Consider the following 10,242-nt stretch of genomic DNA (forward strand, 5'->3'; position numbering starts at 1 on the left):
CTTTAAAGGTAAGAGGATAATTATAGGCGCTCGTGCCAGAGGAATACAGTGATAATGGTTGAAGCCGTCAAGGTTGTATTATGGTTTGGAAGATTGACATTCCTTCTGATTACCGTGCAATACCGAACCGTAATAGTAGTTGGTAAAGGTTTAATTCGTGTAATCGCCATGAGCGGGCTATCTATCTCAGAAGATACTATCTTGAGATAAGTCAGGACCATGTTTCAAAAAGGACTAGACAATCCCTTGAGTTAAGTCTTCTATTTAAGGCATACGATTAAGAATGGTATTAACCTGCTATCGTTGCTTTGATTGGAACTCTTCTGCAATTTTATATGCTTCATGTCATGAAAGTACGTCAGAGTTTGGAGTGTTCTTCATGAATCATGAAAGGTGATTATGTTAACTCCTTAGAAGAATTTTATACGACATATATGGACTCCGTATGGTTAGATATTAAGATTTCATGGAAAGTGAATGATGACAGTAGGTCAGTGGTGGACCATAGTAAGGCAGCAATGATTCTGCGAGTAATGAGCTAATTACAACCATGAGAGTTGTATTGGAATGGATGTTGAGATTAAGTACCACTAATCGGGTCGTGGTAGTGTATAAGTTATCATTGATAGACTAATTAAGTAGAGTATCTACCTATTGAATATTTATTCCTTCCTATCAATAGAGAGTCGTATTACTATACGAGGGAGGTTGCGATGCAAGCATGGAATTCTAGTAACGATGATGTCTAGAATGAGATCCCAGATTCGATTTTCAATGTTGAGGGAGTTTCAAAGGTGATTGTGTATAAGCTCGAGGAAGAGCCTGGGTCCATAGAATGATGGACGGAATAGCAAAAATATTTAGGCATGTGAAATACGATGCTATAACACTTGATGTTGATATAAATATATATGTTTTGTTCTTCTATGACAGACCTCTATAGTTCAGAGGTAGATTCCAAGCCAGATATTTTATGGCAATAAAATTTTTACGAATACACAATTCTCTTCAGTTCGTTCTTTTCTCTTCTTTTCATTTCATGTAAGCTGAGAAGAACAACCCTTCCAGAAGGGGAGGTATTTCCGAATGACTATCTATCTGTGTGATAGAAGCCTAGTAGGATACCATCTATTGTTTAATTGCTTGTCAAGTACTAAAGGCTGGCCACCTTTTGTACTAACTATGCGATATAACAAGTGTTTATGATCATAGTGATCTCTCAATAAATTCATTTACTTCTATATGATTGATCAAACTTTGGGAAATAGAAACAGCTGAAAAAGGAGTAATAAAGTTGTGGTAGTATTCGGAATGGAAACACATTCGTGATACTAAGGTTGACGTGGTTATTAAAAGGTTATAGAACGCTAACGAGCAAAAGTGTAACCAGTATAATATTATGTATGGAAGATAGTAACGACTACGAACTGGAAAGGGATGGGTAGTGAGAAGCAAAAGTTATAATGCTAGAAGCTATAATGAGAATCTGCGCAATAGACTTGAAAGAATTTGGAATGATCACTTAACGCGGATTGAGTTATCTTACGACAATAGATCATATGTCATTATCGAGATATCGCCTTATGAGATCCTTGAGGGAAGACAATGTCGATCTCCCTTATGTTAGGATGAAGTTGTAGAGCGCAAGATACTTGGACCAGCAGTGGTCCAAAGGACCAAGGATTCAATAGATTTAATCAGAGGACGGCTGGTAGTAGCCCAAGATGGACATAAGAAGTATGTTGATTTGACACGAAAGGATAAGGAATGGGAAGTAGGGGACCTAGTGTTGTTATAGGTATTCCCTTGGAAGGGGTTAATGAGATTCAGAAAGAAAGGAAAGCTAAGTCCACCAATTGTTGGACCCTTGGATATATTAAGAAGTATTGGGAAGTTAGCATATGAGCTAGCCTTACCCCAGAACATGTAGCAAGTCATAACGTGTTCCACGTATTAATGTTAAGGAAGTGTAATTCGGATGCCAGACAAATAGGGGCATATGAGCGCATAGTCATGCAACCCGACGTAACCTATATGGAGCAACCAGGAAGGGTTATAGAGTGAAAAGGAATAAGTGCTTAGGAGAAGGGTTATCAAATTATTCAGAGTTTGATGGAAGAACCACAATGTGGGAAAATTTACTCGAGAGTTAGAAAGTGCAATGCTAAGAGAGTATCCCTATTCATTTTCTATCTGATTCCGGGACGGAATCCTTTTAAGGAGGGGAGACTGTAATAACCCCAATTTTTGGAAATTTTTGAAACCCTTATGAATAGTGTTTTTACTGAATGAGAAAACTTTTCATGCCCCACTATGTAGGGATTCTATTATGGATATTCTGAGATTTTATTAGTACTCTATATGGTATATAAGTGTATGTAAAGATCGTCAGAATCCAATTCCGAATACTTTGATTTTTTCCCAGGAATCCACTAGATACGGAAAGAATTGAGTATAAGGTAATAGGATAAAAAGGATTTAAATAAAAGGATTATAAGAAAGGATCATAAAAGGATTATAATGTATTGAGAAAGGTTAAGGAAACTCAAGTAATAAGATCCCGGGTATGATCCCTCAAACGAGAAACGAGAACGAAAGTTAAGCGAACCGTATAACAGATCAGCGGTCATTAGGCAAACAATTAGAAGCTAATCAAAGAGATTAGAGGGGATGATGTCATCCAACCAATAAGAAGAGGGCAAGAAAGGGATGATGACATAGCAATGTGATGTAAGCATGACATAGGAGGGAAGGAAGTGTGGTTGAATGATAACCACACAAAGTCAAGGTTAATTAGGTAATTAACCTAAAACAAATCAAAATTCAACCAACCAAGCAAAACATTTCATTTTTTTTCATCAAACAAAACACAAAACCCTCCATTTCTTCATGAAGCTCTCGGCTTCTTTCTTAGCAAAATGAAGATCCAAGCTCCACCACTTACTATTTAGCAAGGTATTTATCTAAGCTTCCCCATGGATAGTTACGTACTTCCTATAAGTTTAAGCTTCTAATTCCAAGCCAATCTTTTTTTATAAATCAAGGAAGAAGATGGTGAATAGTAACCTTCAAGAAATAACTTTGGTTTTCTTGATTTTTATGAAAGTTCAAGGTAGCTTAAGCATAGATCAAGGCTTCCATGGGCATTCCAAGGATCTTTCATTGATTAAGAAGCTTCAAGGAAGGTATAACATCTCCAAACCCTAGCTTTACTTTGTATATTAGAATGATTTTGGTTGATATGGTATTAGAGTAGCTTAGTGATTGTGGTTTAGAGTTGGGTTGGAAGGGTGGTGAATGGATTGTGGAAATCTTATGATTTGGTTAAAGAATGTAGTATAGTTTAAATTCAAGTTTTAAGATTTAGTAAATTGATTATAATGAGTTGATTTGGGGCTGTTGTAATGTAGTTTGGATGGAGTTTTGATTGGGTTGTGAATTGGGGTTGAATTGTGGTGGATTTGGAATGGTTTAAATTTGGGAAATCGCGTAAACATAGCCGTCGTAATGTCCGATTTGCTTTAGACTGCTTTTGTTCAAAACATTAGGACCCGAGAACTCCCTTCCAGATTTTGACCATTGCCATGTTTAGATAGATCATGTTACGAGCTTCATTTTGATATGTAGTTCGTTTGATTCCGATGTACGGTTTAGGAGAAACGACCGTTTTAAGTAACGGCGTTTTGCGAATGAAACTTTTCCCCTCGCCTTACTTTGAAACATAGGTTAAAGACCAAAAACGGTTAATTAGTGTATGAAACAATTATGGTAAGAGTGTTAGGCAGTTGGTAAGACACTCGCAAAGGAATCGCCTTAAAACTCGTAATGGTTAAATTATTAAAAATGGTGGAGCCGAGGGTACTCGAGTGACTTAAGAGAATCAGTAAGTGCAAAGCGAGCGTTAGAGTCTAAGTTGGTTAATGTATAGATTTACAAGTGACTTTGGCTTAATTCCAACTTACTTGTTGTTTATAGGTTACCAGACTCGTCCCGAGCCATTCGTAACCCCCAGTCGCTCAGGCAAGTTTTCTACCCGTTATACTGTTGTTGTGATGTATATATGTATATGCATTATTTTGTGATAGATGCATGTTGGTTAATTAACAAATGTTGCGATATATTGAAGCATGCTGATATGGTATATATATGCATGCCTGTTTCGTATTCTTGCCATATATATCTGTTGGTTCAGTTGATAATACCTATGCTAGAGAATAGCAGTAATTTGCATATACCCTTAGTATAGGGACCCAAAGGTGAAAACATTTTCTAAAACCGGGAGTCGAGGATCCCGAGTAGATTTTATATATATATATATATTTATATATATATATATGGTTATAGTTTTCAAAACTATTAATCGAATAAGGTTTATTCGATAACTTTATTTTATTATTGAATATTATTTCGAATATTCATCCGAGGACTTATGACTCCTTTATTTTATTATTGAATATTATTTCGAATATTCATCCGAGGACTTATGACTCCTTTATTTTATTATTGAATATTATTTCGAATATTCATTCGAGGGCTTATGACTCAGCTTATTTTATTTATTGAATATTATTTGAATATTCATTTGAGAATCTATGACTCCGATTATTTGCTGAGATATATTCTTTATTTTATTAAAGAATAAGGTGTCGATAATCAAACTCACTTTTGATTATTCAAATAAAGATAATACTTTCGTATAGGTAAATCTTTGGTTATTTAATATTCATTTCAAGTATAAGTTTTAAAACTTCTACTTCAATTATTTTTATAAAGATTATTCTTTATGGGAATATTATTTAAATAATAATATTCAAATATTTTCTAATATATTGGGACTGATTTATTTTATTAAATCAGCATTACTCCAAACATTCTTAAAAATGTTTTGCGAGTCTTCGAAATGATTTTAAAAGTCAGAGCGGATCCCAAAACTTATTTTTTTATTTAAGATCCTCCTTTCGAAGGGGATTTAAATACTCGCTCAAAACCTGAGGGATCCGGCTCTGTGGTGTGTTTTATATTCGCAACAAGGTTGCTGTCTTGATAAAAGAGTTTTTGATTACTTACCCAATACTCGGGAAGTAAAATTCTTGGAACAAGTTAATCCATTAACAGGCATCGCCTGGGAAATATCGGTGAGTTTTCCTTTCCAACTAGATACGACTTCTTGGTGGAGCCGTATCAACAAGTTTCTACTTGGGGAAAGTGGGGACGAGCTTTACGTTTCAGAGTCATGGATTTCATCTGAACTAGGAGTGGCGTAAGTGGTCGAGTGGTGCCGGCCCAGCCTTATTATATTGGCCCAAATGGCCTGGAAGTTCCGCTAAGGCGGTCCATTCCTTAGGAGTTCAGTGTTCGGTTGACAAGTAAATCCGACAGGTTCTCCTCTACATGTAGAAAATGGTGGGGTTGCACTACTACGACTGATCATCGTAAGTGGTCTTCCTGGTGCGGCAAACTCCCGTAATGAGTTCATCATCCAATTGGATATTTCTGCAACACTACCCAGAGCACTTCGATAGAAAGGCTACGGTTGGGCGATTGTTGAGTGTTGGCAGGGTCAAGTTTTCAAAATGATGTTTGCATCAAATGAAATATCTCGTAACTTCATTTTATTTTGATGATATTTTAAAGATTTAATCTATTCAAATCTGGTCTTGTAGTCTCATCTATGTGATGAACTTTGGAAACTTATTATAACTTGAATGGTGATAGTTCAAGTATATATGTATATATAAATACTGAATGTTTTGCGACTTCATCGCATTAAGATATCAACTTGGTTCATTTCTTTTGACCAAGACTTTCATGAGTACTATGAGAAGGCTCATATATTGTTAATCATTATACATATTATTTTGGTGGGCTTGCTGCTCACCCTTGCTTTCTTCTTTCATCACACGACATCAGATAGGCAAGATGAACATGACCAAGCTCCCAATTCGCGAGCGGATAGGAAACGTTCCGCAGTTTTCTATAGGCGTTGATGTCGCTGTAGCTGAGGTAGGAACTACCAATAGGCTAGGCTTTCAACTTTTGATGTATCAGATTATGTATATTTATGAATTGTAATAATGGCAAAGAAATGTAAATTTATTCAGAAAACCTTTTAAGGTGTATTGGCAGATAATTGTGGAATAAAATGACTTGTGATTATTTTTGGATGTTCATCTCTGAGACTATAACGTGTGGTGTGTGTGTTTATTGTGGGGTCACAGTACAGAGTAGTTGATTAATTATTAAGATTGGGTGTTATTAAGAGAAATGGAACTCATGACAACCCGGATCCCCGACCCCGGATTTGGGGGTGTTACAGAAGTGGTATCAGAGCTAAGCGTTATAAACCTCAGAGATGATGTGACGTTAAGATAATAAGTTCATTAAGATAATAAGAACTCTTGCCAAGTTCATAGTCGGGCTACCTAACGTAGCACCGACAGTTAAAACCCTTATGGGAACCCTTATAAATGTAGTGATAGAAGCGTAGTTCGTTATCGTATATGGTAGCGGGACTCCGAACCCTGAGGTTGAGGTGCAACAACGCGATGATGTTTTATTACTTATTGAAGATCAGATTGTGGATCCGATAGAGCGTCCTAACGCAGGACCAGATGATGTTCATATTGAGGATGTAGCGGTTGAGGATGTTGTCCTAGAAGGGATTGTGGTTGAGGAGGATCCCGTGGAGGATCCTGACAAGAATGAATAAAGGACCACTGTGGAATTGATAACCATGGTTAGAGCGACTACCAGAGGTAGGATTGGTCGGTCACTACCAGAGGTTCGTTCAAGTTTGTAAAGATAGTAGCCCTTTTAACGCGGCTTACTCATAAGACTGAGAAGTTCGAATAGTTGGTCCGAACTAGTGGTTGCTTATTTTTACTTAGAAAATTAATTCTAAGTAAATATGTTTGCTCTAGTCCAGACTCATAGTTGGTCCGAACTAGTGGTTGCTTATTTTTACTTAGAAAATTAATTCTAAGTAAATATGTTTGCTCTAGTCCAGACTCATAGTTGGTCCGTACTAGTGTTTGCTTATTTTTACTTAGAAAATTAATTCTAAGTAAATATGTTTGCTCTAGTCTAGACTCATAGTTGGTCCGGACTAGTGGTTTCTTATTTTTACTTCAAAAAATAATTTTAAGTAAATATGTTTGCTCGAGTCCAGACTTTTGATTGGTCCGGACTAGTGGTTGCTGTTTTTTACTTTAAAAATTAATTATAATTAAAAATGTTTGCTCTAGTCCAAACTTATGACTGGTCCGGACTAGTGGTTGCTTATTTTTACTTAGAAAATTAATTCTAAGTAAATATGTTTGCTCTAGTATAGACTCACGATTGGTCCGGACTAGTGGTTGCTTTTTTGGATAATTTTAATAAATGTAAAGAGAGAGAAATGCTTTTCATTAATCTGAAATTTCAGTCATACAATATGTAAGGAAGAACAAACTGGTTGCTTGCCTTATTGGCTACAGGGTTTTGGTTGATTTGTTTGCTTTTCCTATTGGTAGAACTTCCTTAGCGTGAGTCCGTGCCAGGTATTGGGGACTTCTGAGCATCCATGTTTAGGAGTTTGTAGATTCCTGGTCTCAGGACTTCTTTGACCTTATATGGTCCTTCCCATTTGGGCATTACTTTTTCAGTGTTTGTAGGATCTGATGCTTCAGTGTCTCGAAGAACTAAGTCTCCCACTTGGAAGTTTTTGACTCTGGACTTTTTACTGAAGTGTTCCCTTGTCTTATCCTTGTATCTTTCCATCTTTTCTACATCATAGTTCCGGACCTCATCGATCAACTCCATATTTGTTCTGAGTCCTTCGTTGGCTTCTTCATCAAAGTTTATTGCTCTATGAGAAGGAGATCCCACCTCAACAGGAAACATTGCTTCTGTGCCATAAGCTAGTTTGAATGGAGTCTCTCCGGTGCTTGTCCTTGGGCTTGTCCTGTAGGACCATAGTACGCTTGGCAGTTCTTCTGGCCATTTTCTCTTGCTTTCTTTGAGTCTCTATTCAATACCCCGGAGCAAGATTCTGTTGGTGACTTCTACTTGCCCATTTCCTTGGGGATATGCTACTGATGATTTTTTGTGCTTGATCCCGCGCTCCTGAAGGTAGGACCCTAGTTATGATCCAATGAACTGTGGTTCGTTATCTGATACTAGGACTCATGGAATCCCGAATCTCATCAAAATGTTGTCCATAAACTTTATGTAGTCCTGCTGATTTGTGGTCATCATTGCTTTCACTTCAACCCATTTGGTCATGTAATCAATTGAAACTAACAAGTACCCGAGGTCTCCTTTGTCCCGGGGAAAGGGTCCCATTATGTCAATACCCCAGACAGCAAATGAGATTGGTGATAGGACTGAGGAAGGTAGGACTGGGCTGATCCGGGACACATTGCTAAAGAGTTGGAATTCCTCGCATTTTTTCACGAACTCCATTACATCCTGGTGAATAGTTGGCCAGTAGTAACCTTGCCTTATGATCTTATGAGCTAGGGCCTTTGCGGACATGTGATCTCCGAATATCCCTTCATGTACTTCCATTAAACAGTACTTTGCTTCTTCTGGACCAACGCATTTTAGGATAAGAGATGAGAAAGTCCTGCAGTAAAGTAGTCCTTGTTCGAGGAAGAACTTGGCTGCTTTGGCTTTCTGTCTTTGGGCCTTTCCTTTGTCTCCTAGGAGCTCCCCTTTCTCTAAGTAGTTGATGAAAGGGGTCATCTAGTTCTGGTTGCTTTCAATCATTAAGACTTCTTTGGAATCGATAGATGGTTTGTGAAGTTCTTTAAAGTAAATTGAGTAGTCCAGGTCTGATGAGTTCCGGACTAACTTGGATAGAATATCTGCTTCCTCATTTTCTTCTCTACATAACTGCAGGACTTGATACTTCGGAATTGAAGCTAGATAACTTTGAACCAGTGCCAGAGTTGGGTCCTTTACTATGTATTCTCCGTTTGTTTGCTTGACCACTATCTGGGAGTCGTTGTAGATTAATAAGTCCTGGACCCTCAGGGTCTAGGAGTTCTTTAGTCCTGCAATCAATGCCTCATATTCTCCTGGTTGTCTGTTGCCGGGAAACCGAAAGATATAGTTTTTTGAATGTTGAATCCCTCAGGACTTTTTAGTATAAGTCCGGCTCCCGACCTCTCGCTTGTTGAAGAACCATCTACTTTCAAGGTCCAGGTTCTCGGATTTGCATCTTGGTTTGTCTCCGGATCTATGTTCATTGGCTTCGGTTCTTCTTCCGGAAAGTTGTATTCGATTATGAAATCTGCAGGTGCTTGAGCTTTAATGGCAGTCCTGGGAATGAAGCTTAAATTGAACTGGCTTAACTCCACAACCCAATTTACTAGACTTCCCGAGACATCTGGCTTGTGAATCATCTTTCTAAGAGGCTGATTTGTGACCACTCCGATTTCTCTTCCTTGGAAGTAGTGTCTGAGCTTTCTTGATGTTGTGACCAAAGCATAGGTAAATTTCTCTAAACTTGGGTACCTGGTCTCCGCATCCTTGAGCACTTGGCTTATATAGTAAACTGGTTGCTGTTTTCAGATTTCTTCCCTGATCAGGGTAGCACCTACTTCTTGTGCTCCCGCGGATAAGTATAAATAGAGAGGCTCTCCTGGTTGAGCTTTAGTTAGGACTGGTGGCTGAGAAAGGTAGGATTTGATGTCCTCAAATGCCTTTTGGCACTCCGGACTCCAGTTTACCTCTTTCTTGTTGCTTTCTCCCTTGAATAAATCGAAGAATGGTAAGCACCTCTCTGCTAGCTTTGAGACAAATCTCTTGAGTGCTGCTAGGGACCTGCTAGCTTCTGCACATCTTTTTGGGTCCTGGGAGCCCTCATCTCTTAAATTTCTTTTATCTTCTCCGTATTAGCTTCTATTCCCCTGTTGCTGATTATGAATCCTAAGAATTTGCCTGTACCTACTCCAAAAGTACATTTCTCCGGATTCAGTTTAAGTTGGTTTTTCCTTAGGTTGTCAAAGCACTCGTTCAGGTCTTCTACGTGTCCTGGTATAGTTGTTGATTTGGAAATCATGTCGTCGACATATCACTCCAAGTTCCTCCCGATTTGGGACTTAAATATCTTGTTCATGGATCTTTGGTAAGTGGATCATGCGCTTGTCAGTCCAAATGGCAACATCACATAAGCATATACTGCTTTGTGAGTTATGAATGTTATCTTAGGTATGTCCTTCGGGTTCATCTTGATCTGGTTGTATCTGGAGAAAGCGT

The 10,242-nt window shown here is 38.0% G+C and overlaps 1 protein-coding gene across 1 annotated transcript; it reads right to left on the bottom strand.

Moving 5' to 3' along the window:
- Positions 1 to 7,518: 7,518 nt before the first annotated feature.
- Positions 7,519 to 7,881, bottom strand: LOC141673658 (uncharacterized). Its single transcript, XM_074480404.1, has one exon. The coding sequence runs from the start codon at positions 7,879 to 7,881 to the stop codon at positions 7,519 to 7,521; it is 363 nt and encodes a 120-aa protein (XP_074336505.1).
- Between the last annotated feature and the right edge of the window lie 2,361 nt (positions 7,882 to 10,242).

This window comes from Apium graveolens, chromosome 7 (genome assembly GCF_009905375.1).
Source record: "Apium graveolens cultivar Ventura chromosome 7, ASM990537v1, whole genome shotgun sequence".
Classification (NCBI taxonomy): domain Eukaryota; kingdom Viridiplantae; phylum Streptophyta; class Magnoliopsida; order Apiales; family Apiaceae; genus Apium; species Apium graveolens.

What these genes read in the sequence shown, in the direction of transcription:
- LOC141673658 (XM_074480404.1), bottom strand. Translation starts at nt 7,881, where the DNA reads ATGTTTCCTGTTGAGGTGGGATCTCCTTCTCATAGAGCAATAAACTTT.